The sequence below is a fragment of the Protopterus annectens genome, chromosome 8.part0 (genome assembly GCF_019279795.1).
Source record: "Protopterus annectens isolate FY-2018-M chromosome 8.part0, PAN1.0, whole genome shotgun sequence".
NCBI lineage: Eukaryota > Metazoa > Chordata > Ceratodontiformes > Protopteridae > Protopterus > Protopterus annectens.
The window spans coordinates 920,916,170-920,942,439 of NC_056741.1; the positions used below are offsets into that span (position 1 = coordinate 920,916,170).

Genomic DNA, 26,270 nt, shown 5'->3' on the forward strand with positions numbered 1-26,270 from the left:
CTTAAAGTCTAGGCTTTTACTTTCATATCATACATTCCTTTTGAAACATCCAAGCCAATTGTTTTACAAATGAAACTGCCGGAAATCACTTAGTCATTCATTGATCTGGAAAAAAATTGTGCTATACTGCCCCAGACAATTAGTTTGCAGATAATCCTGACATCACATGCCTATTTTGTCTTCAGTCTCAAGGCCTGTGCAGGACATCAAAGTTTGCTTTGCAAGGGTGTGCACACACACTCGCACACAATGGATCCCACCAAACAGTAACACTTCTAATGCTTGGCCTATGGCCCACTCTGGTGCAGCAGGGCTCATGGGAGTCTCCTCAGCCCTATAAGGACTCAAGAGAGCAGAAGAACAGAGTATAGCCATGCTGTATTAGCTTATCTTCAGACTATAGAAAGGCAAGTGCAGATACCACTGAATGCACCCACCCATACACACATGATTCTATGGAACACACCCACCCAGAGAGGGACAGACACACACGTTTATCTTAACTGCTAGGGACTAGTGGGAGGTTACTTGCTCACTAGCTGAGGAACAGCTACTGTCATAACCCAGACTCTCTGAAAGGAGGCTTTGTCAGGCCTCTTGACCCCTTACCTTCTATTGGACAGTAAACCACAAGTCACAAGTTCAGTGTATTAGTGCAATCATCTTGTGGGCCATGTGCAAAACCAATACCCTTGCTTATCTTCTATAGGAATGGACTGAAGCAATAGCATTTCTGAGAGGGTTTCATATTCGGTTTCTCTTTCTAATAGTGTAAGCAATGCTAAATTAAATGCAGGTCTTGTCTTGTTATTCACCGACAACAGGATAACTTGGATTTGAACTGAGTGATGGGCAGAAACAATCCAGGGAGGACAGAGATCAAATACACCCCTTAAAGTTTGGCACAAAATGTCATTTATGACAGCAGGAGGCATTTACAACAATTATGACAATTGTGCCAAGTTGGGAGCAGAGCTGTAACTAGGACAGAGTAAAAGCAGTGGCTACTCCAGGTGCAAGCTGTTAGGGGAGTGATCAGCAGTTGCCAATGGATCTCAAGTGTGGTACCAGCTTTTAATTAAGAAGTCACGGGCGATATTGTAGTTTCATAAATGATCGCTGATACTGCACTCTCACTTACTACAGTTGCAGACCAGTGCACATACAGATCCTGACTGCAAGCTGCTCCTGGATATAAAAAAATGATTTTCACCCTTAACTTTGGGTTGAGAAGTGTGCAACCACAAGTCATACTTCAAACCCAGAAATTAATTTTCTGTCAAAATGTCTACTAATTTTAACTTAGCCCATTTTTAATGCATCTCATACAATTTGTGGTTTTCTAGCAAATCACCGAGGAATGGCTTGCATTAGAGTTTCAATACTTTATATCCTTCAGGAAATGCATGCCAACACAAAACCTGTTATTCTTTTTGCCTCAATACTTCAAGCTTTGCCCATATTTCTTGCGTTGAGGTATGGTTTGGCCTGGTCTTGCTTCATTCCTCAAACTCTGTACATATTTTCATCCAATCAATGTATACATTTCAGTAGGACCTCAAATAGACTGTGCTAAAATACAGGAAAACCAGAGTGTGAATTGAATTAACTATGCCCCACTTCTGGAACATGCTGAGGTTATGTTGCACACCTACTTTTGCTCAATAAATAAATTATATTAAAACCTACCTCCAGCATCAAACGATTCCACAGAGAAGTTAACTGTACACCCTCTGGAGAGGGATTAGTGTAGTACTTCAGCATTTGTTGCATTATTAATCTATCATTAGACACCATCTAAAAATGAAAAAAAGAAAATTTAATTTTCTCACATTATATGCTAAACCTTAATCTACTTGTGCTATGATGATTACAATAAATTATAGATATACATACATAGATATACATACATAGATATACATACATAGATATACATACATAGATATACATACATAGATAGATATATATAGATAGATATAGATATATAGAGATATATATAGATATAGATATATATAGATATATATAAATAAAATCAGTATTTTACTTAACAGTTCTGCCATGTTTTGTACAGGCACACCTTTTAGTTACACGATAATGCCAGTGGCTGTATTATGAACTCAGGTTATATGCTTCATAAAATAAGCAGCAAAAAATCTTTAGTGAGATTCAAAAGTGTTGCAATACACAAAGCTTTTTTGACCAATTAAATAGTAGTAAGTCAGATTTGATAAGGGCATTTGCAAATTGTCTCCATTCTCTGCCTACCAGATGAATGAACACACTGCTTTCTGGGGGCAATGTCACAAAAACTTGTCACACACATCACACATGAATGCAAAGCAAATAGCAAAGACACTAATGCAGTCCATGTTGGTTTTGCTTTTAGTGTACTTATGTGCAGACAAAGCGAATCACCATGACAAAGAGTACTTTTTCTGTTTATACACTTGCATATGTACATGCAACCATAATACAAAGTAAAAATGCACTGAATTAGTGCAGTCACATGCGCATTATACATTCATCACATCAGAAATGAGAAAGTTCATCTGGGGATAGAAAGGGATAGCCAAGGCTTTCTGGATCCACTTGCAGTTTGTGTTAGCTGTATACAAAAATTGCACATCTGAACAAAGCAGTAAGAATGCACTACAGTACAATGCAAAAAAAACAGCCACTGCATTTACTTAAAAAAAATAAATAAATAATAAAAAAATAAGTGAGTGACAAGAACCAAAATCTGCCAAAGATGTTATTCCTTAATCCATTTTCTAAACTGCTTCTATACCAGAAGCACTAAACATGAAGTGTTACCTAGAAATTCCTCAGAGAGTTACCAAATCCTCTTTCTCCTTTGGTGGTGACTGGTTCCCATCTGTTCAGTTCTTCTTGGCACACTTCTCTGGTACCCAAATAAAACCTAGGGCAAGTCTCTCCAGTAACAAAAAAGACAGGTGCTGGCCTGCTGCCCACTACATTATGACATGACAAGACATAACAGGTGGTTGGCTGAATCTCCCAAGCCACAACAGAGGGATTCTTGGAAGGACTAGGTTATTGAAGATAAATATTACTTCTTATAAACTTTATAAAACATGTTAGTGAAGATAAAGTAATCTTTTACCTCTGTAGTAGTAATCCATTGCATATCAGTGTGCCTAGCTGGGCAAAATCACTACCAAGCATTGCAGCACCAAAAGAAACAGCTTGCCCTGGAAATAATGCCTAGCTTGTAGAATTTAGCAGGCATTTAAGGCAGGCCAGGTAACAGTTGCACACAGTCCACTGGGGAATTCTGAGAAATGTAGCAAAAGCGGATACAACCCTAGTCGAGTGGTCTCAGAGTGATACAGAGAAGTCACAACCTGTTAAAATATAGCAGAAGACTTATGCAGTCTGAAATCCTAGATAGAGAGACTAGGCACCTAGACACCCTTCCTCTGTGGTGCGAAAGACTCAAAAGTGTTGGCCCACTTTTTCTTGAATCATGAGCTTTGTTAAAAATGTATACAGTGAAGAATGTATTCCTTTGTTTTGACTGCTAAGAATACAGGTTAATAAACCTGACTGACTGATCAACTAGCTCTTCTTACTTGGTCCAACCTACCCTCCTCTTCTCAGTAATCAAGTTCCTTTTCTTAATAACTTACCTTGTCATTCTATACTATTACTTACATCTTTAGAATCTCATTAAAGGAGACTATTACTAATATTGTATAATTTCAGCTCCTACTTTTTCTTTATGATTGCTTGTATACTAATATATTGTAGAATTCAGCTGCCATCTTTTTCTTTATGATTTATTGCAACTACATTTTGTATTGTACTAATTGTATCCGTATATTTTGCACTTTGTTATGAACGAATGACCTCTGATTATTCTGTGTACTGCACCTGCAATGTTCATTGTATACATTAATTTTTGTATATGTGATTTTGCTCGTTTCCTCGGAGCTTATCTCCCCAGGCCTCTAATGAAAATGGACAGATATCCAGTTAGACTAGCCTGGTCAACAAATGTAAAATAAAAATAAATAAATAAATAAATAAATAAATAAATAAATAAATAAATAAATAATGTAGTAGTTCACATTTTTTTCAGCTGCCACCATTAGCATGAATGAGAGGTTTAAGGCATCATCCTCATGGTTATCAAACAAAGGAATGTTCATATACACCACATATAGAATTTATATATTACGCACACATTATGGTTTGCAGCTCAGACAATTCTGGCTAAAATTATATCCATTAAAAAATTTTTGACTTCGGCTTTGAACAGCCTTTTGTTATATGCCTCTAAAACAAGAATTAGAGAGGGCACGTGGGCTTTTCATTTCAGGTTTTAGGTACAACCTGTCTACTTAGAAAGGCCTTGCTATCCTTGGGCAATCCTAAAACAAGTTGTAGAAATTTTAACTAGATGAAACATTATGAAAGATTACTCCGGTCCCAAAATCCATTCCAGTGGAGCCTGCTGAGCCTGTATGCCTTCTGTAGTTCTCTAATGAACACCATTTCTACCTCCCTTTTGTCAGGCTTTTTCATGGAGGTTTTTGAGGAGGCGGCAAGTATTTCCTTGGGCTTCTGTGAATTTGGGATTGATAACCTCATTCAGAAATGAAGAAAATCTCGACAGGGTGTTCCCGAGGTATGAGATTAAAACTTCTAAATGGGAGGAGCTGGAGTGATCCTTCTAGGGTATACAGGGTCAGCACTGGAAATCATCCAGTGTGGGCCAATAAGGGGCCACCAAGTATTCTGAATTTAGTGGCCTTGGATTTCTGTATTGCTGTGAGGATGAGGGAAGATGGCAGGGTAAGAGAAGACCTGGCAGCCATATGGGAGAAGTTCTTTCAGCTTTTCCTGGTTAGGGGGTCGCCACAGCAGAACTCTGGTCTGCTAATAATTGGCAGTAGATTTTTATGGTGCCAAGGTGCCAGCCCAACACTAACTTTCAACGAAGGCATGCCCATTCACCCATGTCTTTTGAACACCACTCTACCACGGGGAGGACATGCAGACTCCACACAGATGGCGCTCCAGCCATGAATCGAACTGGAGAACCTCTTGCTGTGAGGCGACAATGCTGCCGCTGCACCACCGTGGCTTAAATGACATTTTGCATTTGACAGTTATGCAAACTGATCACTGGCCAGTCCCACCTGCAGAATATTCTATTCATTATAGAACTCTCATGAGGCAGGAAAGATTGAGCATCTGAGATACCTTTCAACCTGAAGGCATCGATAATCTTGATAAAGGCTCGTGAAAAGTAGACATTTGGCCAAAAACCTGCACAGCTAATTATAGCATAAAATGCATGCACTTTGTCATAACCTGTCCCACTCCATTAGGATCAACTCCAACAAAAAAAGGTTTAAAAATTTAAAAACACCAAGTCTCAAAAAAACATAGTAATTCTCTGTTCAATATTATCAGCTCTTACAGCCACTGTACTTATGCACCGATTACACTGCAAAGCAATTTCCCCCAAGATCATTTATGGTAACTGTAGCTCTACTGAAATTTCCTTGGTAGAGCTAGCAATACTTGACCAAAAAGTGACAGCAATTGTATATGAGCTAACTGCCAAGACAACATACATTATGGAGCCATCTTCCCACCAAAATAAATCTTGGAAGCATCAGCACCAAAAGAAAAGAAAATAATTCCCATTCAAGTTACCACAGGACTGTTGGTACACTTTTTCCAAGTGTATTACTTCTTCAGCCCTCCATCTTATTCCCTCACATCTGCTACACATTTTGCTCCTGAAATGCCAAACAGTATAAAAGAAAAACATCTGGTCGAAAGCTTGTCTTGTACTATTTAATAAAGGTCTAGGTTTTAAAAACAGTTTTTTATTTTAAGGTATACATCATCTGCAAAACGGCTACCTTGCTAATACAACAGGTTCGTACCCTACATATGAAAATGGACTTCTCATTGGTAACTATAACCTTGTGGCATTTAAAGCTCAAAGAAAGTGTGCTCGGTTTTGTGTCATATTGAGGTTTAGAGACTAGCAATGGCTATGTATGCAGCCAAGTACAAGCCATGGCAGATTCCATCTTTGTGCTCAAACTAGTATAAGTGAAGGCAGCACAGTTCATACTCTTAGAAGGAAATGCTTCTCAGATGCCCCTACACTATCTCTGCTCTCTTACACACAGACATTCCAACAAATTTATTGCTACCCTACCTGTAAGCAGAGGTGGTGGTCTTAGCCAAGCACCATATTTTTGGGTTTTATGGCATTTTCTCCTCTCCCTGACAGAAAACGTTAATCAGTTGGTGCACACTCACTCTGGCAGTGGGATACGAGCCCATAGGAGTCCCATCAATCTGATGCAAACACTTAAAAAGGAAACCTATAGGTGGACGAGATGTGGGGTTTTCTGCACTAGCCACCAACTCTTAAGACACTTGGAGTGCAGTTTCAGTATACAGTTGTAGGATTTCTACCAGTTTCTATTAGATGCGACTGCTTTGCAAAATAAATAACAGTGCAGCAGATCTTTGCTGTATTGCCATAAAATTAAACGTAATAGCCAATGATTAATTGTGGTCTATTTTTAAATGGTACTTGGTCATTAAAGCAATTACTGTAATAATTTGCCTCTTCTTTCTAGGCTTTCAATTACAATCACGTCAGCCTGACTGCAAGATGGGAAAAAGAATAAACAAATCTCAATTTAAAGGGGCCACTTTGAATTTCATGGCAATCTTATTTTTAAGAAACTAACTTGCTATTTTCTTTTAAAAAATATGAGACAGCTGAGAGGTATCCTCTTAAGAAGCTGGAGTTCCCTGAAGTGTGCACCACTACCAACCGTTTCAGCATATGATTTAATCCCACAATTTGACTACTTTCAGGCAAAACAAGCTCCCCCTTGCTTACTAATGTACCACACTACTGGCATGTCTAGCAGATGTCTGGTGAACCTAAGGGCAGAAGTGAAAGGAGAAATGCATGGAACGGCAAAGCATTCATGCTAAGGTGCAATTTCGGCAAGCACCAGGACCCTCTGGGCCATTCTGCTCTGGAAATGCTCCACCACCCTGTGGAGATGCAGCTATATAGAATGTAGGGAAGGGGAATTTACGCATGCTGACAACATTGTAGCCTCTGTATCCACTGTAAGGACACCTCATACATACATCGTACCATAAAAATGGCACAAGCAAATTTACACCCAGCCTGAGGAAAAACGGTGGTGCCGCTCGGTGAACAAAACTGCTACAGAGCCATGAAGGTCTTGTGGTAGAAAGGTTTTACAGGTGGTGGCATTCAAAATACATCCCAGAAAGGTGATGCAACAGGCAAGCACAAGCAATGATTCTGTAAAACTGATCACGATGTCCAGTAGGCTGGAACACAGAGCACACATAGCTGGTTAGTTATTTTTAAGCCACTGCAGGAAGGAGTCCATCTAAGTAGGGGGGGAAATGGTCCCCAGTAGCCTTTACAGAATTTACTGTTACTTCTGAAAGGATAGCAACTGGGCTTTACCTGGCAACACAGACCCCTATTTTTAAGTGGAAGTAGGGTCCTGAAGGTCCATACAGACTTGGCTAGACCCTTTGCAGCAATAATATTGCTCAAGGAAATGGTTTGGACCACGGAAATCCAGAGGCTTTTTTCTTAAAAAAAAAAAAAAGTCATCTATCAGGAATACAAGCAGGGCAGGAGGTTGACTGCACAAGGCTCAAATTCTCAGGGCCTAAACGGAATGGAATCTTGTAACCTTTGAATAGCATGACCCTTCTCTACTTGCTGCAAATGATGTTAGACTACTCTTCAAAGTGGAGTGGAGTAATCTTCCTCCGAATGCCTTTAGAGGATGACTGTCATGGAAGGGTTCTGGTGCACTTCTGCCTATCCACAAACACCAATTTCCCCTCAATGGACAGTAGCTTACCCTTACTTTTGTAGTTTACACTGCAGTTATCCTGTCCCTAACCCTTCCCCAGTGCTTACATTTTGTGTACAAACAACCCAGCTATGGACTAACAAGGACATGAGACATTTTACATGATGCCCCCTATCCCAGAGGGACAAGGTGTTAAACTGGGTGTGAATTTACATTACCCATCCATTCATATTATGTTTGGATAGAGTAAGAGAAGTACTTCAGTGAAAATCATTTCTATTGAAGCAGAATCATCTGTGATACATACCTATTCTGCCAAGATGATCTATTTTTCAGAAGAGATTACGATTCCGTGAATGGATGTTTACATCACCAGTGGGTTTGCGAATATTCAACAGGTCCGACAGGATAGGGCTGTCAGGGCTTTACACACTAGCAAGAGGTCACCTTTCAGTACCCTGTATGATACAGTGAAGAGGGACAAGGCTTGAATACAGGCCACAGTTTTCATGATTTAGGCCCTTGGTTTTCTTAGCGAAGGCAAAGTAGTTCCAGCTGTGACAAATGTTTGGACAAGTACATGATTAGAGAGGCATTACACTCCATGATCAACTTTGTGTGCAGTGGAATGCTTACTTCTCTGGACCTGGACACAACTTCAGATACAAGCTGTATGATGAAACATTTCCTTAGTACAGTGGATAAACTGATCAAAAAAAGTTAGTTGTAGACATATGCGCAGAGGTCCATGACTACAGGATTAATTAACAGGATAGTTCCAAGGGGAGTCATGCTTGCCAAAGTATAAGATTATACATTTCTAGGTGTTAAACTTCAGTCCATGGACACCAGCTATTTGTCTGGGATAGGTTCTCTTGGGAATCATGGTCTACTCAGAGAAGTTTATGAGGATACCAGTTTGTAATTTGCAAACTTGGTCATCCACAAACCCTCAACATTAACTGACCTTGGAGGAGTGACCCAAGGGCTGAATCCTGGGGTACAGACAGTGATTGGTCTTTTGAAGGAAGTACAATCACCCATCTTTGTTTCCTGGGTCTAATCTGCGATCCAGTTTGCTATCCAACAAGTTTCATAGGTATTTACATTTAGCTTGGAGAGCATCTAAAATACCCCCAATTGTGGGATGGTGTTGAATGGCCTTTGTGAGGCCTAGATATGTGGTGGATACTGACTTACCATCATCCATTGCTGCAGTAACTTGAAGTAAATTAGGTAGATCTGCCTTAATTTCAAACTGGCTTAGGTTGACAGCATATAGGTTACCTACATCCTTATTAATCACAAAATGATCCTTCCCATAACCTTACAGATGAGACTGGTCAGACTTATGAGGCTAGAATTACCAGAGTCCATTGAAACCCCATCTTTCATCATTCAAAGGGCCTGCTTTGAGGCGGATATTAAACAGCCTCTGCTGGGGGTCAGACAAGTCATGTTTTAAACAGAGTAGTAGGCAGCTGGAGTGGTTGTTCAGAACTATAGCACTGGTGTTTTTGGTCTTGGATAGCACCTTGAGGCCATGGTCTTGGGAGATTTGAGTGGGGAGTGCAGAAGCAGGTATATGATCAGAGAATATTTGGAAGGTGGCAGAGTTTGCCAGTCTACCAGTGGACAGACAGTTCAGACTCCAAATATATGTGGTAGACCATTTACTATCATCTCTGTACAGTGCTGATCATAGTTCGAGGTTTCTAACATAATTAAAGAATGTTTTATTGTTATCCTTTTCATAAGTGGAATATCTGGCAGGTGTTCCTTGTTTAGTTTCAACATTTTTGGCATTACAAGCTTCAAATTTGTGTATGCAAAGAGTTTGCCTTTTATTATAGAGCCAGATTAAGGTTCCATCACAGGAGGAGTGTATTTTGTAAACTTGGCAGTGTATTTCTGAGGGGGACAAATGTCTATGCAGCAACTTACACATGTATAGAATTAGTAAGGGATTCTGCATAAGCATTAGGGTCAAGAAAGAAGGGGCTTTTAAAATTTAGGCAGGGCATTGCTCAGTTTTAATGTATTAGCCTTATATAATTTCTCAATAGTGAGGTATTGGAAGTTGGTCACACTACAGTCTTATGTTGAATGCGATCAATTTACAGGGTATGGCAGGGTCACAATTGGTGAGAAACAGTTGCCCACATTGGTAAGAACCGAATGCAGGATTTTATCACCCCTGGTTGTGGCACAGATAATCTGTTCCAGAGAGTTTGATGAAGTCCAGAAATTTATGGGCATACATCTTTGAGAATGCACAAGCCCCACAGTTTTACGGGGTTGCAGTTGAAGGTTCCAAAGAGAATAGTGCTTGACTTTATACATATGGACACCATACTGGTGTAGGGGCTGTCCTGCAGTTAGCTATGATATAATGGGGTTTTGTAAACAGTAAGTTGGATGCGAAGGAGTTCCACAATTTTTATTTTGTAAGAATAAGGAAACACCACTGCCTTTAGTATCATTGTTTAATGCGGTGGGCCTGACTGTGCGACAGGCATCGAAACTCTGCACTGATGGAATGTCATAGATCTTGAGTCAGGACACTGGTGATACAGGGCTGTCCCTGGAAAGCTATTCTCTCTTCAGTGAAGTTGGTAGAGGACTACAATACAGAAACTACAGTAATAGACTTAAACATGGCTTTCATAGTCATTCAGCTGAGGTCTACATCTCAAGCATATGGAGGGCCTTTTATTTACTTATTTTAACATTTGTTTACCAGGAAAGTCCGACTTGGACCAAAGCCAATTTTCAGCAGAGGCCCAGGGAGAAATGCTCCAGATGCAGGTCTTTATAACATGGGAGGAAACCAGAGCATCCAGAGGAAACCCACATGAATGCAGGCAGGACATGCAGACTTCACACAGAAGGCACCTCAGCTGAGAATTGAACCAGAGAACCTCTTGCTGTGAAGTGATACAACCACTGCCCCCGTCCACTTTCTGTAGTTTCTGCATTGCACCGTTTGGTGACTAGTTTGCCCAAGGAAGTCTGTGGCAGTCCTTGTGCAGATACTTTAAGTATACCCTGCTGTACTGGACTAGACTGTCAGAATTAAACTCTGGGCCCATTTTGATATTGCCACTTATAGGGTTATCTTCTGCACGGACATCACACTGTCAATCTTTGTCCTAACATGACCAGTTGCCCACAAGAGGGAAAAGGAAGCCAGAAGAGCAAGTTCTTAGGCTGATACTAGGCTATCTGCCCTTGGGCATTTATAAGCCTAGCCAGAGTGTGTTTGGCTTTCGCCACCCTTTTAGCTTAGTTGACTGTGCCTCTGTATAGTAGGTCACAGAAGATAGCCCTTTTAAGGTTAGTTTAAGGTTAGTTTACTGTGCCTCTGTCAAGTAGGGACACAGAAGAGATCCCAGGGGTAAACCTATGATCTCCCATCCACTCAAGATTTCTCTTGAAGAGGGTCATTGAGGGGTTATGCCTAACATTGATTGGGATTTTGTTCCAGACTGAGGGGAGCCTCTGGGGTATGAATCTGTCCCTCCAGCATGTCCTATTTATTTCTGTGCTGAGATTTAAGTCCCTGGAGCATGTAGCTCTAAGGGATTTGGATTTCCTGAGGTGGAGCATGTCCCATTAATTCTGGGTTGGACATGGCTTTATATGTCAGGCACAGATCGCCTCCGAGTAGGCAGTAAGCAACTGAGTAGAGCTGGAGTTTCTTTAGCCTAACTGCGTAGGGCATCTGTTGCAGTCCCTTGATCCTCTTGGTGAGGTACTTTTGGGGTCTTTACAGTTGCTGCAGGTGTCGGGTAAGGTACATCCCAAATGGGGCATTGTATTCAATTATGGGCCTAATGAGTGATGAGTAGAGGGGCACAATGACCACTCGATCTAGATGTGAACCCTTTTGTGATAAGGTGGGCTATATAGAAGGTCTTTCCAATCACTTTGGCAATGTGATTGTCAAAGGAGAGATTGCTTATCTACTTGGGTCCCCAAATCCCCAATTACTTCTTCCGTACTTAATGGATTACCCATTTGTGGACACTGTTTTTCCCAAAGGAGATGACTATGCACTTTTTGGCATTTAGCTTTAGGCCATGGCTATAGCACCAGTTATCCGTCTCAGAGACCCTTTTGGAGGATGCTTGTGTCAGTCGGCGAGTCGATTATGGCACCCAGTTTGCAGTCATCTGCGAACTTGGTCAGCCATAGTCCTCCCGTGTTAGCCTGTACCTCAGAGAAATATATACTGAACAAGAGAGGTCCCAGGACTGAGCCTTGTGGGATGCCACTTGTAACTGGTTTAGAGTCTGACATGGCACCTGCAATTCTGACCATGTGGGTTCTATCCCTGAGCCAGTTTGCAACCCATCTTGTGACATAGGGGTTGATATTTAAGCTGGTGAGCTTATTTATGATGCCCGAGTGGGGTATTGTGTCGAAGGCTTTTGAGAGGTCCAGCTAGGCTGTGTGGACTACCTTCCCTTCATCTATGGCCTTGGTGACTGTTTCAAAGAAGTCGACCAGGTTCAAGAGGCAGGATCTGCCCTTAAAGCCGAATTGGGTAGGATCCAGTGTTTGGAGGTTCCCAATGTCTTTGTTTAAGAGTTCCATGATGATACGCTCCATAGCTTTGCAGACCAGGCTGGTCAGGCTTATAGGGCGATAGTTTCTGGGGTCCACCTTTGTGGAGTGGTACCACTGTTGCTGTATGCCATTCCTTGGGTACATATCCTGTAGTAAGGCTGAGGCTGAACAGTGACTATGTGAGGGTTCAGTTCTTCTAGGAGCTCGTGTAAGACGCAGCCCGGGACACCGTCCGGTCCCATTAATGCGGTGTTTTTTGCTTTGGAGAGGGCAGCTCTCACCTGTGCATCTGATGTCAGGAAGGCTACGCTCTGTTGGGATAGAAATTTGCTCTTTTGGGGGGGGGGGGGGAGTTTGCACTGAACCTGTCTGCCAGGATGTTGGCAATGTCTGTGGGTTCAGCATATTATTTGTCATTTTGCACTAACTGAGCATATCTGGGAGTTACCACCCAGGTTCCTGACATAACTAAAGGCCTTGTGATTATCTTTAGTGTCTTGTGCAATTTTGCTTTCGAAGCTGGCCTTAGATGATTTTATGAGGGATGGCAGTTTCTTGTTAGTACTGATCAGAGATGCCTTCCCTTTTTGAGATTTGCTCTACCATGTAGTAGCTTCCTCCTCCTGTTGTATAGCTTATTTATGGCTGGGGTCCACCAGACAGGTCTCCTGCCTTTGGAGGAGTGAGTCTTGGTTTTATTTGGAATAGCACAATCCATGCATTCCTGTAGGTGTCCATAGAATGCGTTTGTAAAGGATTCTGCAGTTTGGGCCATATTTTCCACTGGCCTGGGGGATTTGAAAGATTCCATCTCGGTTTTGAGAAGTGTGAAGTTTGCTTTTGAGAAGTTCTTCACCGTGGTTTCCTTGGCTGGGGGTGGGGATGGGATATGGATGTCCAGTGAGATTAATTTGTGGTCAGATCTTACCAATGAGGGGTATACTTCTGATATGGAACATAGAGTCCCCATGTTGGTGATTATCAGGTCCAATATGTTTTCCCCTCTTGTGGGAGGGGTGACCAGTTGTTCCATAGCATTTGAGTTTATAAATTCTAGGAACCGTTGGGCAAGGGTGTTGGGGCTTGAGTAGTGCTCCCAGTCTATGTTTGGGTAGTTGAAGTCACTCAATATAATGGTGTTTGGAGAGACCTTCATATTCTCAGGAAAGCAGAGTGGGGATCCCGAGTTTGGGAGGGTGGTCTGTAGCAGGCTACAAGCTGAAAGGCCGTTCTGCCCACTGTTAGTTGCACATGGATGGTCTCTGATTCTTCGTGCAGTGCCACTAACCTGGAGGTGTGGGTATCTGATGAATATGGATACTCCCCCTCCTTTTGTGGTTCGGTCCGAGTTTTGGGGCCGAAAAGCACGGTATGAGGTATAACCTGGTAGTGCTGGGGTACTCTCGGGAGCCTTGAACCAGGTTTCTGTTACTGCACAGATATCGATATTCTCCATACTGAGGAGAGCCTCGAGTGTGTGCATCTTGAGGTTTAGACTTCTGGCATTGAGCAGCATTACCCTTGGTTTCTTTTTCCTTGTGTTGTCTATGGAGGTGGGTTTGTCTTTTGAGCCTTGCCTAAAAAAGGCACTATGGGGGTGGCAAGAGCCTTAGCCAGTATTCGAATGCCAGGGGTGACAGGTGCATTAGTCAAAGCAGTTGGAAATATATAAGGTTGTGCAAGAACAAACAACTGATAAAATATAATCAGATCCTGCAGATAGACTAGTGGTGGACCGTAGCTGGGATAGCTACTAAAGTTCAAAAAAATGACACGGATATATGAAACTTGAATTATGTCACTGATAAAACAGAACGAAAAAAAGATGAAAAATCACTTTTTAAATCCACAGAAACCTCACTGCTTCACCGAATTGGCAAGATGTTGAACTAAAGTGTAACAAAAAGACTGTTACACACTGATGTTTAGCAGTTCAAAGTTAAGTAGGACTAAATCTGTTTATATCCCAGACATATACATTCCTATAACTCTTCCAAATGATGCAAAGTAACTTGAACACAACTCACAACAGTCTGTGTGGGGAGACCATAACAAGCATAAAAAAGTACCTTAGAATGTTTGTAAAAGCTGATGAAATGTTGTAGAGCAAATGCCTGGTTGCTCAGGAAGTCCTGACTATCCGTTTAGCTTGTGGTAGAAAACCCAATCCAATACTTTGTAGTTAGAAAAACACAAGAAGCTTCCCTTTGCAAACTCAATAGTTCCAAACTTGCAGGAAGCAAATGAAGCACTAGAAGCACTAGCACAATTGCTATGTAAACAAACTCAGAAGTTCCAAACTCATGCACTGTTATACACTGATGTTTAGAAGTTCAAAAGTAAAGTAGGACTAAATTTGTTTATATACCAGGCATATACATTCCTGAAACTCTTCCAAATGATGCAAAGTAACTTGAACACAACTCACAACAGTCTGGGGAGACCACAACAACCATAAAAAAGTACCTTAGAATGTTTGTAAAAGCTGATGAAATGTTGTAGAGCAAATGCCTGGTTGCTCAGGAAGTCCTGACTATCCGTTTAGCTTGTGGTAGAGAAAACCCAATCCAATACTTTGTAGTTAGAAAAACACAAGAAGCTTCCCTTGGCAAACTCAATAGTTCCAGACTTGCAGGAAGCAAATGAAGCACTAGCACAATTGCTGTGTAAACAAACTCAGAAGTTCCAAACTCATAGGAAGCAAAAAAGGCGCTGTAGACTGAAAATAAATCCTTTATTACAACGATAGCATTCCTTAAGCACTAGTTGAGCTTTCATCTGCACCATCGCAGACTTCATCAGAACTAGTGCAAATTTAATTAACTCATTTAAAAACAGTTTTTGGCGCCAAAACTTTGTTACTCAATTTAAAGAAACAGTACTCCATTTGTAACATAACTAATATTGGACCTATATAAAAAACATATAAATCTTGGTGATTTATGTATATACATACCAAAAGTAAATACAAATGTATATATAATTGTAAATATTGATTTTAAAAGTCACTAAAAATAATTATTCATATGGTATTGTGATTGAAATACTAAAACATGAATTAAATTCACTATGTGTACTTACATTTCATCAAATATTGCAGCCATAAAAATATTATGTATCAAAATATATGTGCAAAAAATGTCCAGCCTATTATATAGGCAAAACAGAAAGAGAGTTAAAGAAACGTATTTATGAGCATTATTATAAAATTAGGAAAATGGATAGTAAAAATGCCCTATACAGACACATCAAGGAATATGGTGAGGGACACACATTCTCCTTTATGATAATAGATGAGGTGAAGGAAATTCCTTTGGAGGGATTGGAAAACAAGACTGGCCTGTAAAGAAAGCAAGTGGCAGATTTTAACTGATTCCACCAGGAATCCAGGTATTAACGATTTTATAAGTATAAAACCATTTTAATTCTTGATACATAATATTTTTATGGCTGCAATATTTGATGAAATGTAAGTACACATAGTGAATTTAATTCATGTTTTAGTATTTCAATCACAATACCATATGAATAATTATTTTAGTGACTTTTAAAATCAATATTTACAATTATATATACATTTGTATTTACTTTGGTATGTATATACATAAATCACCAAGATTTATATGTTTTTATATAGGTCCAATAGTAGTTATGTTACAAATGGAGTACTGTTTTTAAATTGAGTAACAAAGTTTTACCAAAACTGTTTTAAATGAGTTAATTAAATGTTTTGCACTAGTTCTGATGAAGTCTGATGGTGCAGATGAAAGCCAACTAGTGCTTAAGGAATGCTATCGTTGTAATAAAGGATTTATTTTCAGTCTACACCTTTTGCTTCCTATGAGTTTGGAACTTCTGAGTTTGTTTACATAGCAATTGTGCTAGTGCTTCTAGTGCTTCATTTGCTTCCTGCAAGTTTGGAACTATTGAGTTTGCAAAGGGAAGCTTCTTGTGTTTTTCTAACTACAAAGTATTGGGTTTTCTACCACAAGCTAAACGGATAGTCAGGACTTCCTGAGCAACCAGGCATTTGCTCACAACATTTCATCAGCTTTACAAACATTCTAAGGGTACTTTTTATGCTTGTTACGGTCTCCTCACACAGACTGTTGTGAGTTGTGTTCAAGTTACTTTGCATCATTTGGAAGAGTTATAGGAATGTATATGCCTGGGATATAAACAGATTTAGTCCTACTTAACTTTGAACTGCTAAACATCAGTGTGTAACAGTCTTTTTGTTACACTTTAGTTCAACATCTTGCCAATTCGGCGAAGCAGTGAGGTTTCTGTGGATTTAAAAGAAGTGATTTTTCATCTTTTTTTCGTTCTGTTTTATCAGTGACATAATTCAAGTTGGAAATATATGCTGGAGACGTCAAGCAGCTAGCAAGACTGGTATACAAAATGCGCCCCAAAATGTATGTTAACATTTGTAATGTTGCCTAATTAAGCCAGTTTCTTTTTCTGAAATTAAAAAAGCTTATCCCTTTATAGATGGTTATAGAAGATTGGTTCAATAGTGGGAGGATAACAGAAAATATTAGAAAGTTGAACATATTAGAAAGTATTTAAGGGTTGAAAATCCAAAAATGAGTAGGGTTTTAAGCCTTCCTAAGATGCACAAAAGTTTGGATGATCCCCCAACTTAGACCAATATTTGCTAGCAATAGAGGCAAAACTGGGGGGCTGGCAATGTTTGTAGACAAGCATTTACAAAAGGTAGTTGAATTGAGTGGCTCATATAAAAGATGCTTTTGATTTTAGGCAAAAATTAGAAAATATTATGGTCTTGAAACCTAATTTTTTTTTTTTAGTTACTCTGGATATCAAGTTGTTATAAACAGTAATTCCAAACAATGAGGGTATGGATATTGTTAGATTTGAACTAAATTGATTCCAAGCTTTTTTCTGATAATACTGTTACGTTAATTATGGAAGCTGTAGATATAATTTTAAGTTAATCATTTTGAACTTAAATGGCAAGCTATTTTGCCAAACAAATGGAGTAGCTATGGGGGCTGCTGAGGCACTGAGCTATGCAAATGTTTTCATGTACAGCTGGGTAGAAGCTCATATTTTAAATAGCAGTTTTTCTAACCATATTTTAAATTTACAGACATTTTGTAGATAATCCCCTGATTTAATAAACTCAGTGTAGGAATAGTGCAAGCCCTACACAGAGTGTACTGTGGCTGTGTGCAGCTTCCCCTCGGCAGCACGCTTTGCATATTAATGAAGGTGTGCAACTGAGGGAGAACAGTGTACATGGTTACTGAAAGTGTCCCCGGACACTTGTTTATAATCACTTTGATACATCTCACAGATTGGGTGTGTTAGTGTCCATAACCCACCTGCTGCACTGAGTGCCATATTGCACTGAAATTAAATGTGAAAGTGATTTTTTTTATTTTAATTTGTATTTGCATGGCGCTTACTGCTAAAATAAACCAGATGCTTTTAATTTTAATGAAAATGTCATGTTTAAGCATAGCTAAGCGGGTTTGCAGAGTGTGGAGCATTACCCAACGGTGCTTAAACGTATTTGAGAGCTATATACAACTGTACAGCTCTAATCACTATATCCACAGTAGTTGAATGGGTAGAGTGATGGCCTCGTATGCAGTAGGTACACGCTTTGAATACAGGCCATTCAGCTATTTACATGAGCTAGAGAAGTATTTTATTTATTTTTTTTAAATGTGTATATACATGGACATTTGTTAACTGGGTTAGTCCAGCTTGACTAGAAGCCCATATTTAGTGGAAACCCCAAGTATAAAACCCCCAGTTACACACGTGTCCAATACATTAAGTTACACTATCAGATTATGTAGTGAAATGCATATGTTTAGGAGATAAAGTAACTTATTATGTGCATCTAATTTTAATGAACAAATACTTTAATATTTGCCCGTAGCTAAGCACTGCTAACCAATGCTTAAAATGGACCCGTTTTAGTAGGACTTAGCAATGTGCAGCTCTACTTAGCTCGTTTGGGCAGTGCTTAGCACTCAGTTTAAGCAGTCCTCAGCCAAGCTAAGTTGGTTTGTGAATCGCTAAGCATTGCTAAGCATTTGCTACTTTTAAGCACTGCTCAACTAACCCTAGCGGGTTTGCGCACTAAGATTAGCTTAGCATTTTTAAAAATGGTCCAATGGTGGCAAAGGGCTGGAAAGCAGCCTTATTTAAGCTGCACAAGTGGGAATAGAACCAGAACCTGTTGAGTTTTATCACTGCAGGAGCTATGGTTGTAGTTGGAGAGGATGAGAACTTTCAGGCACAGTGCTGGGGCCTGTTGGAGTCCAGGGTTATGGTTGGGCTCCTTGTTAAAGACCATGATGTTATACTGCAGGGTAAGTACCAGGGCTCTGAATAAAAAAGTCTGAGGCCTGGGACCATCTGGTACAAGACCTCACCAATGCTACTGGAATCCCCCGCACTGGTTAGTAGGTGCAACATCATTATGACGACCTTAAGTGGAGGAAGGGGGCACTCTTGACACAATTGATTCAAGATGCACAGGACCAGAATGCCCCAGAGGTTTGTTAAGTATAGGAACCATTGCTTTACCAAATTATATGTGATAGACAGGTACATATAATGGTGCGGTTCCCTTCCCACAGCAGCAGAGAAGAGGGCTCGCAACTTGGGAGGCCCACGCCAAGTACCTACTGAGAATGCACCAAGAGTGTGGTGAGTACATGTATATCTTGCACTACATATTAATACAAATAAAGAGTACGGTAGCATCTGCCAGTAGGTATATTCTGTTCTGACTGTACTGAAATAACATTAATAATGTGTAGTAATAACATGTGTAAATCATATTAATAGTAATGATCTGGTAATAAAGTACACTGGCATTCTAAATGTAAAGGGAATAAATGACATCCATTCATGATCTACAGGAAATACAGTACAACTGCAGTCAGAATTTTGAAGGAAATAAAGTTTTATAATTGCATAGGTTTTGTAATAACAGTGCACCTTCAATGCATGCATTATTTAAAACTGGAGTACAATAAAGTGTCAAAAGTATACCAATGACTGTGTCACTCTCAATAAAGCTTTGTTCTGACAATTGTGTTTATTCTGGTCTTTTGAAGAAATGCAATTTTACAGGTGCTACAAACCAGACATGGGTATAACACCACAAAGTGACTGAAGTTTGGCTGCTATAGAACTGTTATGCTAATGTAGATGTGGAGCTGTACTACAAGATAGAATGCAATTTGATATCGGTTATACACCAACATGTGAACCTTGGATAGTAATGTGTAAGGTACTACAGTGTTTTCCCCTCAGGATAGTCTTGTGTTAACCTTTGCATTTCGGCTATATGCACTTCTGAATGTAGGTATGCTGATGCAGGCAAACATGACAGTAGCAGCTTTACACTGCAAACATATCATCTGCAAATGTATATGGGTCAGGTAGGCATCTCAGCACCCTGATATGGTCTGTACAGATCACACATAGTCCCATCCACTAGGAGTTGTATACACCTGCATTCCAACTATTAAAAACACACTTCACCTACTATCTCTGATGTGCATGAATCTCATGCATGTATGTTCAACTGTCACTGCAGTCTCCTGTTGCACTCTACTGACATTACCAGGTCAGCATTTGTCAGCAGATGAGCTCTAGGCACATATCAACCAACATACAGCAGTGGCCCAGTAGCGCAGTGTGATAAGCAGTACACATGTTAATTTTTCAACACATAGACCAGGGTTTGAATCCAGGGACCAGTAATAAGATTTATTTATAGCAACAGACAAATAGTACTGGCTATTTACAGAAACAGTCACTTACTGTTAACAGATATTCACCACACAGGGCTTACAGGTAAAAGAAATGTCTGTAGTAGCTGTATGAAGGGTATACCAATGTCCACCATGCCTACGAATGACAGCAGGATGTATACAAGTATCAAGTGTCACGCTGTCATGGCTAGCGATCACCATTTCCAATAACCTTGTACACAGATATAAATCCAGTTGAAGTATGCCAGTAGCACACAAACATCAGTGCAGGGTACACCTTGTTAGTCATATACATTACCCTGACATGTAAGAGTCCCCTGTAGTTATGTACATACAGTTCTTACAGCTTGGCCCATACCATGCCATGTCAACAGCTTGAGAGCTATGTACATGCTACAAAAGCTATATGGCATATGTAGATGTAAAGTAAGGGCAGACCTGTAGAGTATTCAGCAGTACTGCTGTAAAAAATATAGCCTATACAGTTGTTAATGGAATGTCTTCCTCTCCCCCGACCCCTTATCTGCATGACAAATTATTCTTATACTACGGGTATGGTTTCATTTCCACATATGTTGTTCTCAAAACCTAATGTTGGGCCTTGTGTTGCATTATTGGTCATATTTCAATGGCTGCATATCTGTATACCTTGTTGAAATTCCACTGTTGGCCTTTTGCCATAACTGTTACTGGCATGTTACAGTTATTCCATTTATGCCTGTGTTCTGTATGCTATGCAGTTCTACTGTTCTGGGTTAATTGGAACACCCATGCATGCTGTTATAACCAACGTTGAAATGTTTTGTTCATGACCAACAAATACACCCTGACAAACCTCAACACCACAGCATGACTGGGTAGGCCAGCTAAGGCTGATCCACCTATCCCACCTCATCTGACCATAGCACCGGGTCCCAGAATGTCTGGGACCCAAGCTGGAGCTGCTTCTTATGCTGGACCACCCTTGGGCGAAACCACCTCAGGGGATGGGGACAGGGCCCGCCCCACCCATGCGTGGGCAAGGAGAGGAGACGCCACCCAGAATCAGGTTTCAGGTATGGTGTGTGCAGGGTCATCCAATGTGACTTGGATGATGGACTGCACCAGATCAAGGGCAGATCGGCATACCTTGAGGGGCAGGCTGGCCCCAGCTTCCAGCACAGCCACCTTCAGGGCCGTGAAGGGGCAGTAGTGACTGCCCATGGGTGGGGATCTCAGTCCCACTGTTGCCATCTAGGAGCACTTGGTCCTCAGATTCCCAACCACACTCACTGTCCAAGGAGAGTACCCCCTCGTGTCATACACCACCCCTGCCTTGTCTGTCTGCAAAAGCAACCTCTCCTACCCAACCTAACTCCACAAACGGACCTACAACCAAACATCCCACTCTCACCTTAAAACAAAAAGGGGCATCCGTCCCCCCCAAAAATTTTGTCCCATACATAGCTCTCCATTTCACACCCACACACACTGCCATGTATCAATTATTCAAATCAATTAATCAAAGTTGTCTCACCCACACCCTTCCCTGTGGAGTGTGAGGCTCCAAAATTCCAAATTGTCCACATCATGCATAGCTGTTGCTGCACAAGAAATGGAGAGCTGTGGTCCTTTCCTTCACCTGTCCTGCACATCCCTGGCTGTCTTCCATATAATTCCCCCCCCTGCTTTCCCCCATTTCACCACTTTCCTATCACACCTTTTTTCTTTTCTTGGAAATAGCATGAGTTTAAGCAGGACTAAGCGCCACTTGGCATGGTGTTGCGCAGCCCCACTTAAAACTGCTTTCATCACCATATCTGATTCAGACACTGCTCTGCCCAGCAATAAAATAACCAGCCCTGCAAAGTCCTGAACCCAGGACCCTCTAAACTACAGTCAGAGCAACACACCATTAGGACAACTCAGCTCTGGGGAATACCTGCTGTTTTTCTAAATATATCATGCAGTACAGTGATGTAACATTAGCGAAAAGACACCCCTGCCAAATATTAAAACCAGAACGGTCTGAACTAAGTTCAGTGCAATACACCAGTAGGTCAACTCAACTCTGGGGAATTAGTTCATGCGTTAGTACTAAGCTAACTGCCCTTGCAAGCCATTTGAAGCCTAGCCAATTATCCCTTGTGAGACTCCAACCCTACACCTTGTGTTTGTAAGGCAAACCCCTTAACTATTAGGCCACCCTGTTTTTACAAAGATATCCTGATGACTAGTGGTGCTATTTCTACATAGGTGATAAATGACAGCGTACTTGGGCCTATGATGAAGACTCCAAACCAGTACACAGCCAAAGACATGTTGATAGACTGACAGAAGGCCTACGATATATTAGGTACAGCTGACAAATGCACAGTGTTGCAGAATGTCCACAGTTGTATCATTTACTTATGGCATAGTTGTTATCAAACCTATTGTGTGTGCTAAAGTACTGGCAAGTTGGTGCAGACTGAGGTTACAAAAGCATGAGACAGGTGTCACGTCATAGCCATCCAAACACACAAGTTCATGCCAATCCTGTGCAATACATTGTATGCATGCACATGTGTCTTGCAACTACACCTCCCATAATGATGGCTCAGTAGTAGTTACATTCCTACCATGCCCGACATCTGGACACCCACAGTTCAGGCCCACAGTCCAGTCTGTTGCATGACAACTACATGCTTGGCAATACAACCTAGAAATAACTCAGCCCTGCAATGTCCAGAAGTGGTTGCTGCTACCCCAGTCACTGCCACCCACAGTAGCATGCCAAAGGCATGGAGGGTGGGACACATGTAACATGAATACGTGTCCTAAATATCCCCTACCACTCTCTGGATGGTACTACTAAACAATTACCAGAGGAACATGCCTCACCTGGACCATTATGAATATCCTCACCTTGGCCATGCTGTGACCAGAGCTGACACTGCTCCCTCACGGACATATATTAGCTTGTTGTCCCCCCCCAATGTCTTCACAATCCTCAGTACGACTCCCGGACAGAATGCAGCAACTGCGGCCTGCTACACATGCAGCAGTATGTTCAGATATCTGCTACACTCTTACCATACCTCCCAAACACCTAGAACAGGGCATCCACACAACACCGGTACATAAAGGGTTGGGGAGGAATGCTCAGGTGACCGGGACATGCATTACAGTTCCCCCTACAAACATACTCAGCTGATACACCAGCATCAACTGCAGCAGTACACACATTCAGATAAAAATGATGCAGCCTGTCTCCTGAGCCCAACAGACATTGTTAAACAGTAACCGGTCACAGAAATCAGAAACTTAATGGCCAACCATAGCATGCAAAACTGTGGACATATCAATCCAAACAAACAGTATTTTCTTCATACCTTCTGTGATGCTGTAGCTCCCACACCTCAATAAATATCCTCCTCACAGGCCAGGAAGAGGGCCAAAGCCTACAGAAAGGCCTTAATTATAGGACTGTGTTCCCATGCCATTGACCAACGGCAATGCAACCCAGCTATTCTGCATGTTATTAGCAAGTGGGAGTCACAGAATGGTGCACAGTCAATCTGTTCATGAACATTACCTACAAAAGGAACGTTGCTGCCTATGGTAAAGGGGTCTGCAGCTTTCTTCATGAAGACAGACAGATTTCCAAGGAAAAATAACACTGGATTTCTGCTCAGAGAAGTACAGCACTATACCAGGTAGGTCATACAGTTAACCATGTAATGGAATGCAGACGGGGGGGGGGTGCAGTCACAGGAAATGGGAATGCCAACAGGTCTCAACAACGTATCTTGGAATGACATGTTAGTATGCTGTCCAGCACCTGCAGTTTTGCCTTTTGCCTCTGTCTGCAGTGACAGATAGCAGTTCTATGCCCCCTATGCCCCCCCCCCATACTCTGGCTAGGTCACTGTAATCCACACCTGTATCTCATTGTCTCAACCATGGCTAGCATACCTGGTGACCCCCTGCAACATGACAGCAGGTTACAGGCAGTAGTAGTGGGGGGGACACAGGCCCTGCCTCAGCAACAGTGTGTACATACTGAGCATACAATGTAATGGAATGAATACAATACCAGATATTAATGTACCATTACTGTTCCAGGGGGTCTGGAATGTCAGACAGACATTCTCCACACTCTGGGGACACCCATTACATATTGTCCGACTGGTTTTGACATCCACATTTGTCTTGGATGGGGTCCACATATACCCATTCCACAAACATCTGGATACTGCAGATGTGGGACATCTATGAGAAGGTAACCCCACACCACATATGCACTGCTCTCAGTTACTGTGCAGCACAGATGTTGCTGGAATGTCCACATGCACTAGTACCACTCACATTTGTCAGATGTTGGCTATGACATGGTACTGTCATGTTGCCCATAGGGGACACACCACAGTTGAAGGCAGTGATGCTTGTGGACAACACAGCCTGTCACAGCACACAGGCTACTGGTATACCTAGGACTACATGAGGTTACTAGGCTATGGACCCAGAGCCCTCACATATGCTTAGGCCACGTTAGCCCAAGTAAAAGCAAAGCAGCACCTGATGTCCCACTCAAACAGGGACACAAGTGGTATCCCAAGGGTGCCTGTGCAGTTAACCATCCAGTTATCCAGGTTCCACATGCAAAGGTGTAAATAACTACCCTGCCTGATGCAAATAGGGTAACCATTCCACAGCAGGGTGAATGTGTGGGACACACATCTGAGCCACCAAGATGACCAGTTGAGGTCACACACGAGGTAGACGGCATGTGTGTGTGTGTGTGTGTGTGTGTGTGTGTGTGTGTGTGCAAGAACGGAGCTTGAATTGCACTTGTGCAGCAGTCCCCACAATGTGGGGTCTGCGATTGTCTTGCTTGCCAGACAGCGGTCACGTCTGAGGAGTGTGTGTGAAACTGGGTAGAGGGTAGGGCTTACAGTCTGTGTACGATAGATGTTTGAGGCCCTGGTACTCCTGGAGGGGAACCTTTGATGCCCCCAGCTGCTGCATGTGCTGTGTGAGGTGAAGGATGAATGGGGCATTTTACACAATAATGGGCCTTATTGTGGGCAATACAGGGATTAGGACCCCATGTCCCTGGATGACATACCCTTGGGTATGAGGTGGGCCATGTAGAAAGTTTACCATAGAACAGAAGCAACATGGTGGTGAAATGTCATGTTGCCATCGACTGGAGTGCACAGATCCCACAGGACTGATAGTGTGCATAGGATGTTGTTAGTACTGTGGTATGTGGGGACATCACTCCCCAAAGGAGATGAAACTGCATGTCCTGCTATGCGGCCATGTTTCTGGCACCAGTCATGCATCTGCACGAAATCCTCCTAGGCAGATGTTCACATCAGTAGGGAATCCAGTGACAGCATGCAGTCTGCAGACATGGTTGGCCATAAGCCAACGGCTGTGCCCTGCACCATAAATGTGTACATTACACATAAGAGGCTCAAACACAGAAAAGGTTATGCTGCTACACATGGGTCAACCACTTGGGGTGGATTAGCTGGGTCCCGCCAGTGTGCTACCCCTATGGTAACATATACACAAGTATGCATCACATTATATCTATCATGGCCAGGTGGGTTATACCCTCAAGACTTTGTCCAGGTTCAAGATAAGCAGTGTGCACTGTCAGCCCCCCCTGTCCATCGCTGTGGTGACTGTCAGAGAGGTCAGAGTGTAACAGACATGATCCCTTCCTTGACAAAGCCCAACTCTGCATGATTGAGTGTGTGGAGGTTGCCAATATCCTTGTTAATGAGGGTCACTATCAACTGTGCTATGGCCTTGCAGAACAGCCAAATTAGGCTGATGGGTATATATAATGTGACAGATTAGTGTAAAGAAGGGGTGACAGTGGTTGTCCTTCACACAGCAGGGACAAAGACGTTAGTCAGGCCTCCTTTGAATACAGTGGCTTTATTTTAATAAAACCGGCTTTTGATCAACTCCGGATTTACTCCTTTTGCACTTTGTGGATTTAACAGCGGCTTGCGTAGTTACAAGTTTATGCTTAGTCATGTAGGATGCATTCTATGATGCGATAGGCTCCCAT

At 41.7% G+C, this 26,270-nt stretch overlaps 1 protein-coding gene across 1 annotated transcript in view; it reads right to left on the reverse strand.

Moving 5' to 3' along the window:
- Nucleotides 1–26,270, reverse strand: part of UPK1A (uroplakin 1A) — a 199,850-nt gene that overhangs the window by 88,407 nt on the left and 85,173 nt on the right. Inside the window, exon 5 of the mRNA XM_044080443.1 lies at nt 1,690–1,797. Within this exon, the coding sequence (XP_043936378.1) occupies nt 1,690–1,797 (108 nt within the window). The remainder of the gene's footprint in view (nt 1–1,689; nt 1,798–26,270) is intronic.